Genomic DNA, 22,782 nt, shown 5'->3' on the forward strand with positions numbered 1-22,782 from the left:
AAGGGTTGGCAAACAATGGCCTATAGATCAAATCTGGCCTGCTTTTTTAAAATAAAGTATGCTTAAAAGCATCTATTTGTTTACACATTGTCTATGGCTGCTTTCATGCTACAAGAGCAGAGTTGAGTAGATGTAACAAAGATTATATGGTCTGCAGAGCCTAAGATATCTACCATCTGAACCTTAACAGAAAAAGTTTGCTCATTTTTGCTCTATGGTTTAAATTTAAAAATTAAGATCCAGTAACAAAACTGCTTAATTGTATTCCAAATATAAAATGCCTCAAATATTGATTTAAAAATTTAAAAAGTCTATCCTCAGGAGATATGAAAGTCATTTCATCAGATAATTACTTACATTGTTTTCTTGGTTCTTGTTGTTCTTTAAGAGTGTGATAATACAATTATGAATAAAGTAAGCAAGAGTAAGCACTCCAGTCAGCTGTGGAAACTGAAATCTTATCTCTAGGATGAAAAGAGAAAAAAATAAAATTAAAACTGACAACTAGAAGATGAATATCAGCAGGCAAAAGCTGATGACTAAAAATCAGTTGTTTCTGTTTTGTCCAAGGTATAAGAATATCAAAGTGTTTTTACAAGCTTCCTCAAGGCCTGCACTACACTTGGACAAAGCACTTACAAAGGAATCAAGAAATGACTATTCTGTGAAGGTACTTTATATGAACTATTCTTGTCTGAGGTCACACAACTAGTATGTGGTAGAGCAGAGATTCAAATCCAGGGTCTGCCTGACTCTAAAGTCCTTCCCCCTTCTGGTACTTGAATTTGCCAGGAAAAAACCTCTAGAAGAGGAATCAGTAAGAGGGGAATTGGTCATTTAATATTCTTCAGTGACTAATCTAAAAAGCATTGCTTCAAAATATTGCAAACAAGAAAGGACTGGTTAAACTATGATGTAGTTTTACAGACGTATGTGGAATCAGTAAGAGGGGAATTGGTCATTTAATATTCTTCAGTGACTAATCTAAAAAGCATTGCTTCAAAATATTGCAAACAAGAAAGGACTGGTTAAACTATGATGTAGTTTTACAGACATATACAGTATTTAAAAATTATGTAGCAGAGGAATATTTTACATCATGGCAAAATGTTCATGATTTAAATAGCATATATATTATGATTTTATTTTTATTCTTAGAAGTGTGTGCCCGCAAAAACAAAAGACTGGAGGAATATCCACAAAAATGCCAATAGTGATTAGCTTTTGCTGATGGGATTTATTTTAAATTAACTACTTACTTACATTCTCTGAATTTTCTACAATGAACACAAACTTACTTTGAAAGAAGGATAAAAGTAATAAAATAATATATCTTTTTAAAAGCACCGCTAATTTCTGTCTTTGAGGTCTGCTAATACAAGAGTGACACAATTGAGTTTCTGTAGAAGACCATTATTTACTTGAAAACAGTGCTGAATCTAGGCAAAGCTGGTGGCAAAATGGGGAATAACCCATTTCCGGGGATTCTTTAGTGTAAAAAGTAGAAATGTAGAAAAGAAAGGTCTCATGACTTTTTGCCATGTCACTTTAGGAAAGGAAAAATCAAACACTAACTCTAAAAGAAGCCAAGAGTTTAAATCTAAGAAACGTATACACTACTGTTTTCCATCATGTTTTTTATTAAGTTTCATCAGAGTTTTTATCTGTGGAAGTAATTCAAAGTGTATTTTTCTTAGGCATATTTTGCCTTTTCTTGTCTAGAATCTTTTTAACTTTTTACTTCTCAGCAATGACAATAAAATTTGGGGGCAACTCTCACTTCTGTTTTAAAAAAAAGTCTCTTTATAAATTGGGAACCAAAGGGTACTTTCTTAAGAAAAAGATCGATCATTTCAGATCAGCAGCATTATACTTGCAGAATTATAACAGAGGTGTCATTTTTGGAAAGAAAATACATTATCTGCAAGTGACCTTATTGCAGATACTCTTCACAGCTGACAAACTATAAGAATTCAAACTAAGGTAGCTAGATAGAAAAAAAAATTTTTTTAAATAAACATTTTCCTTATACACCTGTAAAAACTGGTTAAAAAACAAACAAAACCTGTTGCCATCAAGTTGATTCCAACTCATAGCGACCCTATAGGACAGAGTAGAACTGCCCCATAGAGTTTCCAAGAAGCACCTGGTGGATATGAACTGCCAACCTTCGGTTAGTAGCCATAGTTCTAACCACTACGCAAACTGGTTAAAAGCTATAAAAAGGCAAATTAAAATAGTCCATTCACAATAGCAAAATTGACGTAAATATGGCCTAGGAATAACTTTAATATTAATATGCTGAACTTTTCTTAATTATGTACTTTACTCTGGCAGCCACGGAGGTATACTACTTCTGTACACCTGTGAGAACCTGCTGAAAGATGTGCGGTTAGCTGACAGCCTCTTTCTGCAGTAATTTTGGGACTGTTACCCTGTTCTTATGGAATCACACCCTCTCAGTCCTAGCCAGTGACTGAACATGGCAGGGTACGAGGGCCTGGCCATTCTACCCAACCTGGACTCCTCTATGAACACTTTGCACCAGAGCTCCACATTGGGTTGGCTGAGACCTTCTGAGTCCATTCCTATGCAATCCATCTTCTTTGCCTTTTTCCTTTGACAGGTATCTGAGCTACATGGTGGTCTGATATAGCTGTCTTCTCCAGCTCCTTCTCTGCTTTATCTTTCATAAGTATTTCCTCAATTAATCTCTTGTACTTCTAACTCCATTTTAGTTTCTATTGACTAGAGGACCGGAAGTGACATAGTTGGTACTGGAAGAAATCTGAGAAAGCAGGCAGTGAGATAGAATTTGTGTACTAGATCACTCATCGCCTAGCTTTGAATTATTATCTAAGCAGTCCTTCGGCTATATCCCAAGGTTCTGGTAGTGTTTTCATCATCATTGCTTTTCTAGATATTCTGTTGATTCAGAGATACTAAATAAATGATCACTATAACACCTCTGGAAACCCTGGTAGCATAGTGGTTAAGAGCTACGGCTGCTAACCAAAAGGTCGGCAGTTCGAATCTACCAGGTGCTCCTTGGAAACCGTATGGGGCAGTTCCACCCTGTTCTGTAGGCTCACTATGAGTTGGAATCGACTCGATGGCAACGGGTTTGGTTTCTGGTTTTGGTATAGCATCTCTGGAAACCCTGGTGGCGTAGTGGTTAAGTGCTACAGCTGCTAACCAAAGGGTAGGCAGTTTGAATCCGCCAGGCGCTTCTTGGAAACTCTATGGGGCAGTTCTATTCTGTCCTACAGGGTCACTATGAGTTGGAATCAACTCAACTGCACTGGGTTTGGTTTTCTGGTTTATAGCACCTCTGATCTCAACTTGGCTTTTTTTTTGTATGACTGCGGCACTTCCACTATGAATCCTGTTTTTAGGCAGGGTCTAATGGCCTCCTGAAGAGAAGGAAAGTAGTAGGAGATGATATCAGAGAGGCAGCCATGAGCCAGAGCACATAAGGCCCTGTGGAGTATGATAAAGTCTTGCCTGAATGAGGTAGGAAAACCTTTGACCCTTTTGGGGGTTGGTTTTAAAAACATCACTCTGCCTGCTAGGTGGAGAATAGACTACAGCAGGGAAGGCAGAGTAGAAACAGCAAGATTAGTTAGGAGGTTATTACAATAATCTAGATAAGAGATTAGTAGCTTGATATAGTTCTTATTGGTGGAAATGGTAAGAAGTAGTCAGATTCTCAAATTATTTTGAATGTAGAGCTAACATGATTTGTAGGTAGACTGTAGGTAGGGGTTGGAGAAAGAGGACAGTCAAGGATGACTTCAAAGTTTTTGACCTGAGCAACTGGAAAATTAGAGCTACCATTATCTGAGATAGAGAAGCCTGGAAGAAGAGCAGGTTGATGAAGTCGGGTGGATGAGCAAGGAAACAAATTAATTTAGATTTTGTCCAGTTTTTTAAGTTTGAGATATCTAGTGGATATCCAAGTGGAGATTCATAAGGAGTACATGATTATAGACTTTAGTGGAGAGATCTGGGCCAGAAATATAAAATTAGGACTAATCATCATATCTTCTGTTCAGTTCTTTTACTTCATCATTTCTTCCTTTTGCTTTAGCTACTCTATGTTCAAAAGCAACTTTCAGAGTCTCCTCTAATATCCATTTTTGTCTTTTCTTTTTTTCCTGTCTTTTTAATGACCTCTTGCTTTCTTCATGTATGATGTCCTAGATGTCATTCCATAATTCATCTGGTCTTCAGTCATTAGTGTTCAATGGGTCAAATCTATTCTTGAGATGGTCTCTAAATTCAGATGGGATATATTCAAGGTCATACTTCAGCTCTCCTGAACTTGTTCTAATTTTCTTCAACTTGAACTTGAACCTGCATATGAACAATTGATGGTCTGTTCCACAGTTGGCCCTGACCTTGTTCTGACTGATGATATTGACCTTTTCATCACATATTTCCACAGATGTAGCCAATTTGATTCCTGCGTATTCCATCTGGTGAGGTCCAAGTGTATAGTCTCTGTTTATGTTGTTGGAAAGAGGTGTTTGCAACGAAGAATGTGTTGGTCTTGCAAAATTCTATCATGCAGTCTCTGGTATCATTTCTATCACCAAGGACAACTAACCAATTTTCCAACTAACCAATCCTTTTTCGTTTCCAACTTTCACATTCCAATCATCAGTAATTATCAATGCATCTTGATTGCACATTTGATCATTTTCGTACTGCAGAAGTTGGTAAAAATCTTCAATTTCTTCACTGTTGGCCTTAGCGATTGGTGCATAAATTTGTATAATAGTTGTATTAACTGGTCTTCCTTGTAGGCATATAGATATTAATCCTATCACTAACAGTGTTGTACTTCAGGATAGATCTTTAAATGTTATTTTTGACAATGAATACGACACCATTCCTCTTCAATTTGTCATTCCTAGCATAGCAGACCATATGATTATCTGATTCAAAATGGCCAATACCAGTCCATTTCAGCTCACTAATACCTAGGATATTGATCTTTATGGGTTTCATTTCATTTTTGATGACTTCCAATTTTCCTAGATTCATATTTTGTACATTCCAGGTTCTGATTATTAATGGATGCTTGCAGCTGTTTCTTCTCATTTTGAGTCATGCCACATCAGCAAATGAAGGTCCCAAAAGCTTGACTCCATCCACGTCATTAAGGTCAAACCTACTTTGAGGAGGCAGCTCTTCTCCAGTCGTATTCCGAGTGCCTTCCAACCTGAGGAGCTCATTTTCTGGCACTATATCAGGTAATGTTCTGCTGCTATTCATAAGGTTTTCACTGGGCAATTTTTCCAGAAATAGACTACCAGGTCCCTCTTCCTAGTCTCTCTTAGCCTGGAAGCCCCGCTGAAACCTGTCCACCAAGAGTGACCCTGCTGGTATTTGAAATACTGGTGGTAAAGCTTCCAGTATCACAGCAACACACAAGCCACCACATTATGACAAACAGACATGTGATGAAACTGAACAGAAGATTTCAAAGGCTCGAGAAGGCAAAGTATTATAATGAAATGTGCAAAGACCTAGGGATAGAAAACCAAAAGGGAAGGACATGCTCAACATTTCTCAAGCTGAAAGAACTGAACAAAATGTTTAAGCCTCTAGTGGTAATATCGAAGGATTCTATGGAGAAAATATTAAATGATGCAGGAAGCATCAAAAGAAGATGGAAAGAATACACAGAGTCACTGTACCAAAAAGAATTAGTCGATGTTCAGCCATTTCAAGAGGTAGCATAAGATCAAGAACTGATGGTACTGAAGGAAAGGGTCCAAGCTGCACTGAAGGCTTTAGTGAAAAACAAGAATCCAGGAACTGACGGAATACCAATTGAGATGTTTCAACAAACAGATGCAACACTGGAAATGCTCACTCATCTACGCCGAGAAATTTGGAAGACAGCTAGCTACCTGGCCAACCAATGGAAGAGATCCATATTTGTACCCATTCCAAAGACAGGTGATCCAACAGAATGTGGAAATTATCCAAGAATATCATTAATATCACACACAAGTAGAATTTTGGTGAAGATTATTCAAAAGCAATTGTAGCAGTATATCAACAGGGAACTGCCAGAAATTCAAGCCGTATTCAGAAGAGGATGTGGAACATGGGATATCATTGCTGATGTCAGATGGATCCTGGCTGAAAGCAGAGAAAACCAGGTAGATGTTCACCTGTGTTTTATGCAAAGGCATTTAACTGTGTGGATCATAACAAATTATGGATAACATTGCAAAGAATGGGAATTCCAGAGCACTTAATTGTGCTCACCAGGAACCTGTACATAGATCCTGATGTCATGTTCTTCTTCATATAGTCCAGCTTCTTGGATTATTCACTCAGCATACAGATTGAATAAATATGGTGAAAGGATACAACCCTGACGCACACCTTTCTTGACTTTAAACCACATTGTATCCCCTTGTTCTGTTTAAATAACTGCCTCTTGGTCCATGTACAGGTTTCTCATGAGCACAATTAAGTGTTCTGAAATTCCCATTTTTGCAATGTTATCCATAATTTGTTATGATCCACACAGTCAAATATGCCTTTGCATGAACAATAAAGCACAGGTAAACATCTTTCTGGTGTTCTCTGCTTTCAGTCCGGATCCATGAGACATGAGCAATGATATCCCTGGTTCCACGTCCTCTTCTGAATATGGCTTGAGTTTGAGGCAGTTCCCTGTCAATATACTTTTGCAGCCACTTTTGAATGATCTTCAGCAAAATTTTACTTGCTTATGATATTACTGAAATTGTTTGATAATTTCTGCATTTGGTTGGGTCACCTTTATGGGAGTGGGCATAAATATGAATCTCTTCCAGTTGGCTGGCCAGGTAGCTGTCTTCCATATTTCTTGGCATAGATGAGTGAGTGCCTCCAGTGCTGCATCCATTTGCTGAAACCTCTCGATTGGTATTCTGTCAATTTTTGGAGCCTTGTTTTTTGCCAATCCCTTCAGTGCAGCTTGGACTTCTTCCTTCAGTACCATCAGTTCCTGATTATATGCTACCTCTTCAAATGGTTGAATGTTGACCAATTCTTTTTGGTATAGTGACTCTGTGTATTCCATTGTCTTCTTTTGATGCTCCTGGTGTTGTTTAATATTTTAGAATCCTTCCCCATAGAATCCTTCAGTATTGCAACTTGAGGCTTGAATTTTTTCTTTAGTTCTACCAGCTTGAGAAATGCCAAGTGTGTTCTTTCCTTTTGCCTCATATGCATGTGAAAGCTGGACAATAAACAAGGAAGGCGGAAGAAGAATTGATGCTTTTGAATTATGGTGCTGGTGAAGAATACTGAATGTATCACCGACTGCCAGTAGCATGAACAAATCTGTCTTAGAAGATGTATAACCAGAATGCTCATTAGAAGCAAGGACGATGAGACTTAGTCTTACGTACTTTGTACATGCCATCAGGAGGGACCATTCCCTGGGGAAGGACATCATGCTTAGTAAAGTAGAGGGTCAGCGAAAAAGAGGAAGACCTTCAAGAAGATGGACTGACACAGTGGCTGCAATAATGGGCTCAAGCATACCAATGATTGTGAGGATGGCGCAGGACCGGGCAGTGTTTCGTTCTGTTGTACGTAGGGTCACTATGAGTCAGAACTGACTCGATGGCATCTAACAACAAAAACAATCACCATACAGACAGTGAATAAAGCCAGGTGTCTAGATGACATTAAATAGGGAATAAAGGAAAGAGAAAATAGGTTTGAGTACTAAGCCCTGAATGACTCCATCATTTAGAGGTCAGGAACATGAGAGGGAGTAGTCTGCTATGTAAAATAAAGAGAAAATAAGGTTTTAGAAGTCAAGTAAAGAAAGTGTTTTAAGATGGATGAAGTGATCAAATGTGCCTATGCTGCTGATAGACCGAGTAAGAGTGTTAGAACTGGTCACTGAATTTTGTAAGATAAAGTCATTGCTTGTCTTAATAAGAGCAGTTCCAGTGAAGTGACTGGGACAAAAGCCTGAAAGAAGTGAATTCAAGGCAAAATGGAAGAAATGAAGACAGTGAGCATTGACAACTTTTTCAAGGAGTTTTTCTTAAAAGGTAAGCGAAAAAAAAGAAAAGGGAACAGCTAGAATGGAATGTGAGTTATTGTCTTTTAGGTTGGGAGATTTATATAACTGGTAGGATAATTCAGTAGAGGAAAAATGTGATGATACATGATTAAGGAGAAAGATGGGATTACTGCAAGAGTAAAGTCCTTAAGTAGGCAAGAAAGGATGGAATGAAATGGATAAATAGGTTCAATTCTATTACTTTTCCTGGGAAAAATTATTACCTGGCAAAAGGGGTGATAGAATCTACTACATCATAAAGAAATGTTTAGAAACAAGAGTACACAAATGAAGACTCAATCAGAACTACATGTTTATGTGATTTCTTCCTCAGGATAGTAAAGGTTCATAATCTCCGAAGTTCTCTGATTTGTAATTAGCCTTTAGAAAAAGATTTATGACATATTTTCATTTTTTGAGAAATTCTTCAATCACAATATAGAATTAATTTCAGCACCATAAATATCAATACAAGCCTCATGATCCTCCTTTATATCATTTAGAAATGAAGTAAAGTGAAATAAATGGCTTAATATCGATTTAAACAGATCTTTTCTTGTCTTCTAAATAGCTCTTTATCCTCTTCCCTTATGTCTATTCTCTAATGTCCTATCATTAGCACAAACTTTAAGCACTCTTTCTATAAATCACAATAGACCTAATTTTAGAAAATAATATCACAGACTATTTTTATCCATTAATGGATGGACTAGCTTAAAATTGGCATTTTTATCCCTGTCCATTTTTAAATACAATCTGGGAGAGAAGTGTGCCTTTCAAGGCCAGCACTTCCTTTATGTAGAATTTACATTAACTTTAGAGTCTGTGAGCTTCTAATAGAAATGATACATCAAAGCTAATGTAGTCTCCTAGGCTCTGAAAACAAGCATCCATAACCACCAATTCAATACACTTGGAAAATTCAGGAACAGTGCAACATAAGAAACACAAAAGGTGGTAAACAACTACAAATATAAACTTTAGAGATAGCCAAACCAAAACCAAACCCAGCGCCATCATGTCGATCTTGACTCATAGCAACCCTACAGGACAGAGTAGAACTGCCCCATAGGGTTTCTAAGGCTGTAATCTTTACAGAAGCAGATTACCACAACTTTCTCCTTCGGAGCACCGCTAGTGGGTTCAAATCACCGACCTTTTGGTTAGCAGCTGAGAGTTTAACCACTGCACCAGCAGGGTGCCTTTAAAGGGTAATAAAACCCGATAACCCATTGCTGTTGAGTTGATTCCGACTCATAGCAACCCTGTAGGACAGAGTAGAATGGCCCTATAGAGTTTCCAAGGAGCACCTGGTGGATTTGAACTGCCGACTTTCAGGTTAGCAGCTGTAGCACTTAACCACTATGCCACCAGGGTTTCCTTAAAGGGTAATAAAAAATAGCAGATACTAAATAGAGACTTGAAATTTTATACTGCCTTAATCAACAGCTGAAGAATGGAAAGAAAGTAGTCTTTTTAAATCAACATCAGAATTTTTGTACTACTTTCTCATTGTTAGTTTTCAAGATACTAGTACAATGTTGTTGTCGTCAGCTGCCATCGAGTCTGTGCTGACTCATAAAGGCCCTATACCAAAACCAAACCTGTTGCTGTCAAGTCGATTCTGACTCATAGCGACCTTATAGGACACAGTAGAACTGCCCCATACAGTTGGTTTCCAAGGAGCACCTGGTGGATTCGAACAGCTGACCTTTTGGCTAACAGCTGTTGCTCTCAGCCACTATGCCACCAGGGTTTCCTAGCGACCCTATAGTACAGAGTAAGACTGCCCCATAGGGTTTCCAAAGAGCAGCTGGTGGATTCGAACTGGTGACTTTTTGGTTAGTAGCCAAGCTCTTAATCTGTCTCTTCATTTAGCATTATCTTTTCATTGTTTCACAGTGCTTTAATCATGTTCAAAATACTCCTAAATTTGGGTGATACTGAAGAAACTGCCAAGTTATAACCATGAGAAAAGAAAAAGGGGGACGGAAGAAAACATTTAATCATCATCATCTTAATTAGCCTGAAAAACAGAAAAGCCCATTATGGGCAACAATGATGTCAATGAGTAGTTATTATCTGCATACATTAATCACTGACCATGTTCTAAGTCTCTGAAATTCTAGGAACATGTTTCCTCAGAAAAATCTGGAGAATGAATTCTTGATTTTCTAACTGTAATATAACTTCGGAAACCCTGGTAACGCAGTTGTTAAAACTATGGCTGCTAACCAATAGGTCAGCAGTTTGAATCTACCAGCCACTCCGTGGAAACCCTATGGGGCAGTTCTACTTTGTCCTACAGGGTTGCTATGAGTCAGAACTGACTTGAAGGCAATGAGTTTTGGTTAATATAACTTCAGTGAACTTCGACTCCCAAGTAGAAAGAACAAAGGGCCCTATTTACCTCCAACTTTAAGAAAACCAAAGTAATCTCAACTGCTATTAACAACATTAGTAAAAATGATGAGCACAAAACATACCACTACTTATTTTAGAACAGCATGTAAGAGTGGTTAACTTAAAGATCACATTGTAATTTAATCTTCATTTATTTAACAGCTCACCTGGTACAAAAAATTCTGTTGGTGTAAACCAATGAAATTCCAAATGCAATCCCAAGTGAACAGCCTTCAAGGTGACAAGGAAAATCAAAAAGAGCACAGATATTGTGCCTGTGGAAAAAAAAATTTAGAAATTGTTTATCGTCTCTGTGAGTCTTACAGGCTTTTTAAAAATCTAGGTTCCACATTCTCAGAGAAGTATGGAAAATTTTTATCTTGTCAGTCCACTGATTACCCCCACTAAAACCCAGATGGGATCTAAAAACTAGCTTGTTTTCTAGGAAACAAGCTAAGTGAGTTGTCAGAAAACAAAACAAAGAAGTCTCCAAAAAACTATGTGGTAGACGAAGATAAACTAGATGAAAGTAGCTCATATATTGCTGAATCCAAAACTGCTTAATTTACTTATGAGCTGAGTTTAACGGATTATACAAACAGACAGACCATCATAGAATTGTATGGTTACATGAAACAACATGAAAAAGACTTTTATTCTTTGTATTTAAAGTGTTAGAGATAGAAAACAGGCTGGAAAAGACTCACAATATTAGTATAGGATAAGAAAGTACAGAAAGAAAAGTAATGAATGTGGGTCATATACACTTTTGAGAAAGCCGATAAGCCAAAAAGTAATCAATGAACAATCTGCTCTAGTGTCTAGATCAGGCTTTGATTGGGTAGTACTTTTTGGTAGATGGAAAGATTCCAGGTTCCAATCCAAGGTATCATAAATATACTCGGTAGTGTAAAGCAGGCATTCAGAAAGTTTTAGTGGTCTAAAAGTTAGAGTATTATTACCTTTAAAGAATTAAGTGTAGTCATTATGGAGTAGAGTCAGAAAATACAGGAAGGCCGTTAGATGCTAATTCCTCTAAAGAAGCTATAGATTTAGAAAAGCCAATAAGCAAACCAGGAAACCACAAATGCACTACATAAGCTCTACTGTGGGTTTGGAGATTAGGTGATTCAGAAAGGATGAACACAAGAGGCCATAGCTTATGTAACCACAACTCTTCATTTTCTATGTCTATGGCAGTCCTATAGTGAATTCTGTTTTGAGGCGGAGAGATACAGAATCACATCCTTACCTCCTCCTTTGATTTTCTCGAAACCCAGAGCCACCTCTTGGTTCCCTGATGTCATGGAGAATCTTATTTTTTAATCTAGGCTGCCTACCAGAAGATCAGAACTATAGGGAAAAACCAAAATCCTATGGTCCATTTGGGTTTATTAATTACTTCTAAATGATATCCTTGTCTTACGTTAACCAGATCTGAGCTTTCATCAGAACTCTCAGGGGGTTCTCTCTGCCATCTTAAGGCTCAGCGTTGTACAAGAAGATAGGATCAAAACATTTCTTTGGTGATCTCTGAAAAACAGGGCTCACACAAAGAGGTCTGTTCCTTGAAGGAGGCAATACTATTTCAAGAAAGAAAAAGCACCAAGGTAGAGAACATAAGCAACATAAAGGTAAGGGGCTGGAACTAGAGAATGATCTCCCAGGTTGAAAGTTAGGTGATGATTCTGTGTGTACTCTTAAATAAGAACTGTAGGAAAAAATATTCCATAATCTTCCTTAAAAAGTTTTAATGTTTTCAAAATCCCTGAGGGGCCGAATTGCTGGGCTGAGAGCTGTGGGGACCATGGTCCCAGGGAACATCTAGCTCAATTGGCATAACATAGTTTGTAAAGAAAATCTTTTACATTCTACTTTGGTTAGTAGCATCTGCGGTCTTACAAGCCTGTGAGTGCCCATCTAGGATACTCCACCGGTCTCACTCCTTCCGGAGCAAGGAAGAATGAAGAAAGCTAAAGACACAAGGGAAAGATTAGTCCAAAATACTAATGGATGACACCTACCATGGCCTCCACCAGACTGAGTCCAGTACAACTAGATGGTGCCCAGCTACCACCACTGACTGCTCTGACAGAGATCACAATAGAGGGGCCCAGACAGAGCTGGAGAAAAATGTAGAACAAAATTCTAACTCAAAAAGAAAGACCAGACTTGCTGGCCTGAGAGAGACTGGAGAAACCCTGAGTGTATGGCCCCCAGACACCCTCTCAGCTCAGTAATGAGGCCACTCCTGAGGTTCATCCCTCAGCCAAAGATTAAGCAGGGTCATGGAAAAAAACAAGACTAAAGGGGTACACCAGCCCTGAGGCAGGGACTGGAAGGTAGGAGGGTACAGGAAAGCTAGTAATAGGGAACCCAGAGTTGAGAAGGGAGAGTGTTGACATGTCGTGGGGTTGTTAACCAATGTCATACAACAATGTGTGTACTAGCTGTTTGATGAGAAACTAGTTTGTTCTGTAAACTTTCATCTAAAGTTCACTTAAAAAAAAATACCAAAAATAAATAAATAAAGTTTTAATTTTTCTAACACTTAGAGTTGAGAATTCACTAAGCTATCCAATTTGGATCTCTTCTGAAAATTTAGTCTGTATCCTCTGGTCTTACCCTCATCAGAAATGAGAAAGAGCTGTTCAGTAGGATACAACAGGAAACCCAGTAACTCAAGTCTCAAAAAAAAAAAAGGATTTAAAATGGCCAACTCCATTTTTCTCTGGGTCAAACACCATAAAGAAAACCAAAAAGCAAGGTAAAATATGAGTGAACAAATTAAGCACAGATGAACAGATTTGGAAAGCAAGTCTCTCACTAACCAGAAAATTTTTCCGCAGAACACGGCATATACTCCATTACATAGAGGTTCCACAACTCAGTGCCTTGGCTTACCTAGGATATTAAACTTTGAAAAAAATGAAGGTGATTTGAAATTGAGCAGTGGCAGGAGGAGCCCTATGAGGTAAAAGGGCACTGTCTTGGATTTATTCCACCACTTTTCAAACTGCTGGACTCCCGTGTCATTGGCGTAGAAAATTATCATAGAGCTATTGTCAGGATGGCCACCACTCTTGGCACTTGGACAAATCACTGCAATGGGAAAGCACTAGATTAGAGAAGATCATGAAAAACAGAAAATAACTGTCCCCAGAGACTGACGCTTGTTCTACCTGTCTCAACTTTTACCTTGAACATTGAGTTTCTCCTTTCTGGGAAAAAGAGGGTTATATTTAGATATATTAGGAATCTTTTACCTATAAATAATTAATTAAAAGTGGGGGAATCTTAAAAAATTTTCAAGCATATCCCTAACTTCTACTGGAAACTGTAAGAATATTCCACTAAATATCTATTGGTTCTATTGCCAGAGAGAAAATATTGGACTATATAGTATTTGGTCTCATTTATGTAGTATATAAAAACTATCACTCATGATAACTGTTCGTTATGCTAAGTATTCATACAAAGGCCAAAGAGTAGTTTTCATAGATTTTTTTGGTTCCACAGATTTTCTAAACAAAAACTATGTGTTTTGAATAAAAAGGAGACATCATTCAAACAGCTACCACGGAACTCCCAAAACTTAAAAAACTTAAGCATTGATTAAAGCTTAAGAACCTTGAATTCCAGTAATCCACTATAATTCTCCTGGCAGTTTATGACACTTGATAACATTCTAAGAGCCCAGGAGATACTAGAAAACTGGAAAGTCTGCAAAATGTATTTTTCCTAACACTGATCTGCAGGTGACAATTTCTGTTATCAGATAGACTACAGTCCATTCTCACTGTGTTTCTAATTTCATAATTGAACTTTGTTGATAAGCAACTCTTTGAAAAAAAATTTCTTCATGCTGGTGAAAAATACTCATACTAAGCAACCAAGGTCATTCACACTCATTAATTACCTGTCAAAGGGAAAGTGATATATTCATTTTAAGTTCTATTTTAAACGTTTTTCTCTATCTATTCCTTCGCATGCCACAAACCCAAACATTTAAATTTCCTTCTCCTCTCTTAGTCAGTACCTTAATGTGCTTTTTTTCTTCTATGCTCTGGACAAAAGTAAATTAACCGAAATTTTTCTTGTGCTAATAAATGTGTTTTTTTTTTTTTTTTTTTGTTAAGAGCACAGGCAACGGAAGTAACTTGACTGAATAGTGAATCCCAACGCTTCCATTTAATAGTTATATGGCCTTGGGCAAGTCACTAATTCTCTGTGCCATTGTTTCTTCATCTAGAAAGTAGGGATAACAGTATCTACCTTATAGGGCTGCTGTAAAACATTTAGAACAATGTCTGCCCAGTAGGTGTTCAATAAATATTAGTCGTAATTTTTTACGTTAACTGGGATAGTTCGTTTAATGCTGTCACTATTTACCACACTATTAACCTCAAAATAAACATCAGAGGAAGAATAAAGCAGTGCTGCTATCAACATACAGTATCACTATGCAAAGTCAACGAACTTTGCTGATTGTGCTCTTCAAATGTAATTGTGTAATTACGTATTCATGAAATTACCAATGAACTGATTCACTCTCGGAGAAGAAATAATACTATTAGATATTAATAAACTACTTTCATCAATTTATATCAGATAATTTTCTCTTTTAAGTCAAGGATGTTATTTGGTCCTTTGAAAATTCTAGGGAGGTGGTACGGCACAGAGATTTTAATTATTCAAAGGTGTAGGTGTGTGTGTGTTCATCAGGTTAATCAGGTGTGACTAAGGGGCAAGGATACACTGAATAGCAAACAATGCGGTGTATGCTTTATGAGTGGTCTTTTGTCTGTTTATTCATTATTATATCCCCAGATCCCAGAACAGTTCCTGACACAAAATTGGTTTAGTAAATATTTGTTGAATGAATTGTCCTTTTAGTGATCAATGTATATACCTCTAGCAAAATGGCATTGATTTAATATTCCTGAAACCTAAATACATGAAAGCTTTAGGTGATATTCCAGGTTAACAGTATTAACTGGTAACAGGGTCACCATAGCTTCTATGTGATTTTTTTTATTGTGGCAAATATGTATATAATAAAACACTCAATATTTCTGGTGAATTTGAACTGCTGACCTTTTGGTTAGTAGCTGAACTCTTAAACACTGCACCACCAGGGCTCCATATACAATTTAGTGACGTTAATTTTGTCCATTGTGTTGCTCAACCATCTTCCTTATCCATTCTCAAATGACACCATCACCCTTAAGAGAAGCTCAGTGTTCCCTAAGCATTGAATCCTCCTCACCCTCTCCCTCCCGCCCTACGGCACAGTGGTTAAGTGTCCAGAAGCTAACCAAAAGGTAGGCAGTTCAAATCCACCAGCCGCCCCTTAGAAACCCTATGGGGCAGTTCTATTCTGTCCTATAGGGTCGCTGTGAGTTGGAATTGACTTGATGGCAATGGTTTTATGGTTCCTGCCCTATATTACCTTTTATACCCACTTTCCCTTTGACTGTCATACTGGATTAAACCCAAAGGCCTCAAGGGTTTATTTTAATAAATAAACTAATTAAAGGAAACTTTTTTAAAAAATTAAGGATTTTTTTTGGGTCAAATCTTCAATTTATTTTTCCACATTCACTAATTTTTGTTCATTATTAGGAAATTATTCTATGTTATAATTCTATATAGTAGTGACTAAGACAATAAATACCTAAAACTAATTAATGAACAGAAAACTATGCTTCTAGAGATAAAACAATCATTATCCAATATGATTAGCAGTAATACAGGTTCTTAAAAATATTTACTGCTTATTCACAGGCAGATATGGATCCTATACCTGTGAGCTCAAAATTGTGAATGTATAATGTGAGCTAAATATTGCCTGACTTGCCTGACTGGAGGTTTTGTTTGTTAAAACACACTGACTGCCAACAATTCAGCAGAAGTTCAGTTAGCATAATGATATAGAGGTTCTGCTAATCGTTTACCTAAAATGAAGTCATAGGTTCTTTAAGTCCATTTTTGAGCCAGGTGGGGCATAAAGAAACAAACTAAACTCTAAATTCCAAACTACTTACCAGGGTTGCTATCATTGGTACTCAGTACAGAGTCTGTGTCATTAATGTGATGAATAAAATCTAAAAATCAAGAGGAAAAATATAATTGAAAATTGAATGAAGATCTTAAATCTATCACCTTCTAAAGTCTTTCATCCATAAACATTTTTAAAGATCTATTGTATGGTAATGTAAAGTACCCTGAACCAAGACCATTTCATTGTCAGTACAGCTTCATCTTCTTCAGCTTTCTCCTTACAGAAATTAAGGTAATGTCACAGCTTCACAGTCCCACTGTGGGAAATTTTGATATGATTGAGGATTTAAAAAAAAAAAAAAACTACCCACAAGGCTGAATTAATGTTGGTTAAATATACTGTCCCCTAGTGGCACAGTGGTTACATGCTCAGCTGCTACCTGAAAGGTTGGTGGTTTGAACCAACCGGATGCTCTGAGGGAGAAAGATGTTGCAGTCTGCTTCTGTAAAGACTACAGCCTTGGAAACCCTAAGGGGCAGTTCTACTCTGCCCTATAAGGTCACTATCAGTTGGCAATTGAGCTACCATATACAAATGAAGACATTTCATAAGTTACAAGATATCGGCAACCAAATAATGAATAAAAAGTAGTATTCAAACTTTACAAAGCCCTCCTAAAAATAAGTATGAAAAAATATCGACAATCCAATAGAAAAATGGGCAAAGGATATGAACAAGCAATTTAATGGCCAATCTAATTAAGAAAAAATGTCTTATGAGAAGAAATGAAAGTTAAAACCATACCCTGAGTAGCAAAATGAAAAAGTCTGATAATACCAAGTATGGGTGAGGATGCAGAAAAACAGAAACTTCCATAAGCTGTTAATAAGAGCGTAACTGGTACAAGCACGCTAAAGAACAATTGCCAAATTGAAAATATGAATATCCTAAATTCCAGCAATTTTTCTTATAGATACAAAGCCTGGAGAAACTCTCGCAAATGGATACAAGAAAACAGAAACAAGGATGTTTACTGAAACTTTGTTTGTAATAGCAAAAAAACTGAAAACAAATTAAATGTCCATCAACAAGGGAAGGGATAAAGGAGTTGTGGTATGTTCATATTATGGAATACTATAAAGCAAGGAAAATGTAGAGACTATGTGTATTAATAAAAATGATGACTGAGAAAAAAGCAAGTTACGAAAGCATTTATATAAAGGCATGCAAAATAATACTATATGTTGCACATATACTGATGTAATAAAAGTACAAAATTAGGCATGGGAACAATAAACACCAAATTTAGGGAAGAAAATGAAATTAAGAAGGAGTAGACATGGGCTTCACCTATACGTGTAATATTTTATTTCTATTAGAAAAGAGAACTAATGCATATGACAAAATATTAAAGACTTATTAAAGCTCACTAGTGGGTACACTAGGATTTATATTAGCTTCTGCATTTTTTTGTAGCCTGAAATATTTCATAATTTTATAACAAAAATTAATTAAAATGCTAGTATTAGTATTTAAAATAAAAAGAGAAATTATCTCCCCCCTTCAAAAAAAAAAGCTTTTAGAGAAATCAGCTGTTGCAAGTATGTTGGAACTTATTTTGAAATTTGGTTTTCATGTAAATCTAGATTTTAAATATATAGGGCTTATTTAAAGCAGTGCCCTCGTGGCACAATGGTTAAGAGCTTGGCTGCTAACCAAAAGGTCAGCAGTTTGAATCCACCAGGCACTCCTTGGAAACCCTATAGGACATTTTCACTCTGTCCTATGGGGTCGCTACAAGTTGGAATCAACTCGATGGCAATGGTTTTTGTTTTTTTTTTAAATTTAAAGCAGCTATATATATATATATATATATATATATATTTTTTATACATATATTAAAGTTTAGGTCTATCAGTTATCAGGAAAAAAATTAGGATCTTATTTAACATAAAATGAACTTTTTCTAGTCAATTCAAAAATACTGTAAAATGTATTTGGGCTGAGTCCAGTTGAACAGACTACAATTCTGTGGTATATAATTTATTTATCATATAATTTCCATTATTCTACTGTTCCCTAACTTTAGACCCTAATGTTCTGAAAATGGGGGCTGAAATTTGTTTCCCCTGGAGTCTACATATCCAATTCTTTAGCAACAAACACCAATGAATTTCATAACTTTTTATGTTACACTAAAATTTTGTGGTAAAGATTGAAATATTGCTTAAAACATCTTTTGGGGGCATAGGAATATTTTGTTAACATTCAAAAAAATGGTATTTACTCAAAAACTAATTTTTGTAAAAGAACATACACATTATATTTCAGATTATAACCACAAGAGACAAACTGAGGGAAATATATTTTCCAGAATTACAAAGATTACTTCTTATTTTATTTATCCCAAGACCTGAAATTTAAGACTGGAACTAAAATATTACAGTAGTAATTGTATTTTAAAGTAACTGTGTTAAAAGACGATATGGATACTTACTAAAAATAAATTCTCCGGTATTAAAAAGAAAATTAGACATAAGCACCCAATAAACTATCATTGCACCAATGAGAGACACCAAGGAGAAAAGGAGACTCGACCACTGCCCAAAAGAGCCAAAATAATATCTGCAAACATCTGGAAATTCCCAGGTCGTGGTATCCAATGAAGCTACACAGAAATAAAAGAGAAAGAATAAAATTAGATGTTGATCATATATTTCATATTCATGATTTATGTTTTCCAAATTAACAAAAAATGTTTAGCAAGAGATTATGGCTATTCCACCAACAGATATTAGAACATACTCTCAAATAACAGCAATCAAAACACTATAGAATGAATACATAAAAAAGAAAACAATGAAATATAACACATAAAAAAGAAATCAATGAAATCTGAGAAATGGATTACAGGATCATAAAATTTACTACTTAATAAAAGCAACTGATAAATCAAGATTAGACAAACCTATCAAAAAAAAAATTTTTTTTTTCTATCTGTAAGGGATTGAAAACATTATTTAATAATATTTGGCATAGCCAGGTAGCAACATGGAGAAAAGTCTTAGAATCATACTTTATATTGCATGGTAATTTAAATTCCAGATAATTGAGTTAAGAATTACAAAATTAAATAAAAGCTAGAACATAATGTGGAAATAAATTCTGAAAGGTTATCCTTTTCTATCAACTGAAGAAATATAAATTACAGTGTAAAACATAGGCAGAAACAAAACTTTATAATACAAAAATCATTCAAATATTGAATGGAAAAGAAATTTACAAGAAATAACAAATAAAGGGTAAATGTCTATACTATATGAAGAGCTTAGCAGATCTATAAAAGCACAAAGAGACTTGTAAATAAATGGGAAAGGGATATGAATAAATAATAAAATTAAAAGAAAGTATAAATAGTATACAAATACTTATGAAAAAATGTTTAACGGTAACATAGGTCCCTGAAAAGGCACCACTTTTCAGGCATGGAACAAAACAAGACAAACAAACCAAAAGAATAAGGGAACCACAAAAAATAATGGCAAAATTCAGAGAAACACTATAATTTATTCATAGCTGATACCACTGTAAATTAGTACAACTCTTTTAGAAAGAAATTTAACAATTTTTCGTGTAGAATATATAAGAAAGCAATTCAAAAGGATGCAGAGGTATGCATAAAATATTTTTAGAGGAGAGTCGTTTATAATAGCAAAAAGAGCAATGGTTAAACAAATGCAATAGCGCTACAGTGTGCAACGTATATAATCATTAAGAGATATAAAAAATGTTGACATAGAATTTACTAAAAAATAAGCGATAAAGTAAAAACAAAACTGTAATACAATATGATAACTCCAGGAATTTATATAAAATACAAAGAAAAATATTACTATGGTAGAGGTACAATATTAACAATTTTTTTGTTTTATATTTTAATGTTCGATAAAGTGAAAGAATATAGATACATTTAAACTATAAAAATTTTTTTAGTTGTCATCAAAGGATAATTTCAGTCTCTGTTCTTCTATAGGAGTCCCTAAGTAGCACAAACAGTTAAGAGCTGCCAACCAAAATTTTAGAGGTTCAAGTTCACCCAGAGGCACCTTAGGAGAAAGGCCTAATGATCTACTTCTGAAAACTCTGCCACTGAAAACCCAACGGAATGCAGTTCCACGCTGACGCCCATGGGATGTCAACCTGACAGCAAACAGGTCGGGGTTTTTGGGTTCTTTTATGACTCCAAGCTTAGAACTCCTTTGAGTTAACCATTGTTTGATGAATCTACAGAAACTGATGTTCTGTCATCTCTCTGGCAGAATAAGGCAGCTATTACATCAAACAAAGCAGTGATGACTGAGAAGTTGAGGACATTAGAACATGATAATTTACAGACAAAGAAGCTAAGGATAATACTAGTATCAAGAGTAATTGTTTCAAAGGCTTCTCTAGTTTCACAGGGAGGGGAAAGCGAAAAACAATACATACATAAGTAGCAACAATGAAGCATCTGTATTTTCCCCAAATATTGGCCCATGTAAATATGGCACTACTATATTTAATTCTTTTATTCAGTTTTATAGATACTGGGGTATCCAGAATCAAAAGAAAAGGGAAGGTATTTTAATGAACTTGCTTTTGGCCTATAAATATCCAACAAATATTGGGCCCAGATGAACATAGAGAACAGTATCCACAGATACAGCACAGAAAAGTGATTAATGAATGCTGGATGATAATTATCTTCTATGTGTTCACGAATTACATATGCAAACAAACTAATGTTTTGATCAAAGAGTTTCATATAAATTTTAAGAAAGGTCTTTATGGGTTTGGTTTTACCACAAGTTAGTTTGAATACAGACCCTACCTTGGAGGCATGTAGTTTTTTTCAAATGCCCTCCTGGTTAATTCATTATCTGTCAGGATGATTTCTGATGATGATCCATAACTCTGATATATTTTTTCTTAAAGCTTCTAGATTTTCTGTATTGGTTAGAAAAATCTCCTCAATTACTAGGTTATCGAATAACCTCTTAACTTTTCTTCTAAGTTTTTTTTTTTTGTTACATTTGTCTTTAATCCACCTAAAATGCATTTTTATATGTCAGATGTTGTCAGTGGCCCTCAAGTTGATTATGACTTATGACGACCCCAAGTGTGCAGAGTAGAACTGTGCTCGATAAGGTTTTCAAGGCTGATCGTCAGGCTTCTGAGGCATTTCCGGGTGGGTATGAACTGCCAACCTTTTGGTTAGTAGTCCAGTGCTTAATTATTTGTGCCATCCAGGGATTCCTATCTAATAGTTTTATATAGAGGTTTTACATCTCTGAGTTTTTTTCTTTCTGGTACTGTCAGGTTTTGTACTAGGGTGGTGCTGAGTCTGTAAAATGAATTGATGAAAGTTCAACTTTTTAAATGGTATGTAATAGTTTAAATAACACTGGAGTTACCTGTTCTTTAACAGTTATAGAGTGAACTGAGCTGAGGCTATAGTCTCATTTAAAAAGAGACCCCAAATTAGACAAGCACGAATCAAACAGAAAACTTACTGCATATGTTTAATGAGATCTTCTAAGTTCAGCTAAAATATGCCTTAGAAACCAAAAGTTAACAACAGCTTCCTTTCCTATTTTGGAACTAGAACAAGTCTTCTCTCAAGGTTTTTAAACAATACTCCCTCAGCAATTACGACTAGATTTGGTTCACATACAGAAGGAAACTGCTTAAGAAAGAGAAAAAAAAAAACAAGAGACAAAACCTGGTCTGTTGACTCACACTTGTTAAGATTCAATAAAATAATGCACGTCTGTTTAGGTCCTGAACTGCTTTAAAAAACCTAAAAAAGATGTTTTGCTGATCCAGAATGTAGAGATGAATGGAGGTGATGCACTGGTACAATTTAAAAAATTTTTTACAAAAGACACATTGCTTATATTTTAACATTTCTCTAGCTGTAATTTTTACTTGTAGGAGATTCCAGCATTTAGGTCTTTTGGTATGTATAGATCAAAACAAGTTACCATTAACTGGTAAGAATCATAGAATTCTCAATTTAGTTTTGGCACAGGCCTTATTTAAAAATATAACTTTTTTTTTTTTAATTCTTATGAGGGTGCTAGCACCAAAGTGAATTTTTTCTGCAAAGAATTCCCAGCCTCACTGAATTTCAAAGGCAACCACTGATGTATTAACATATCAGTTCCACAGAATGCTATGAACTGAAGGAGTAAATCTCTAGGCACAAAGTAGACAGTTAACACACATTTGTGGAATATACGTATTA

At 35.8% G+C, this 22,782-nt stretch overlaps 1 protein-coding gene across 8 annotated transcripts in view; it reads right to left on the reverse strand.

Moving 5' to 3' along the window:
• SLC38A9 (solute carrier family 38 member 9) overlaps positions 1–22,782 on the reverse strand; it is a 96,370-nt gene that overhangs the window by 22,683 nt on the left and 50,905 nt on the right. For all 8 annotated transcript variants that reach the window (XR_002785125.2, XM_064272047.1, XM_003408039.4 and 5 more), the window contains 5 exons: positions 18,994–19,164; positions 16,540–16,599; positions 13,397–13,594; positions 10,660–10,767; positions 358–464 (listed from right to left, as the gene is read on the reverse strand). Coding sequence is in view for 7 of the 8 variants with exons in the window: in XM_064272047.1 (XP_064128117.1) it covers positions 358–464; positions 10,660–10,767; positions 13,397–13,594; positions 16,540–16,599; positions 18,994–19,164 (644 nt within the window). In the remaining variant the exon portion in view is untranslated. The remainder of the gene's footprint in view (positions 1–357; positions 465–10,659; positions 10,768–13,396; positions 13,595–16,539; positions 16,600–18,993; positions 19,165–22,782) is intronic.

Source organism: Loxodonta africana, chromosome 2 (genome assembly GCF_030014295.1).
Source record: "Loxodonta africana isolate mLoxAfr1 chromosome 2, mLoxAfr1.hap2, whole genome shotgun sequence".
Classification (NCBI taxonomy): domain Eukaryota; kingdom Metazoa; phylum Chordata; class Mammalia; order Proboscidea; family Elephantidae; genus Loxodonta; species Loxodonta africana.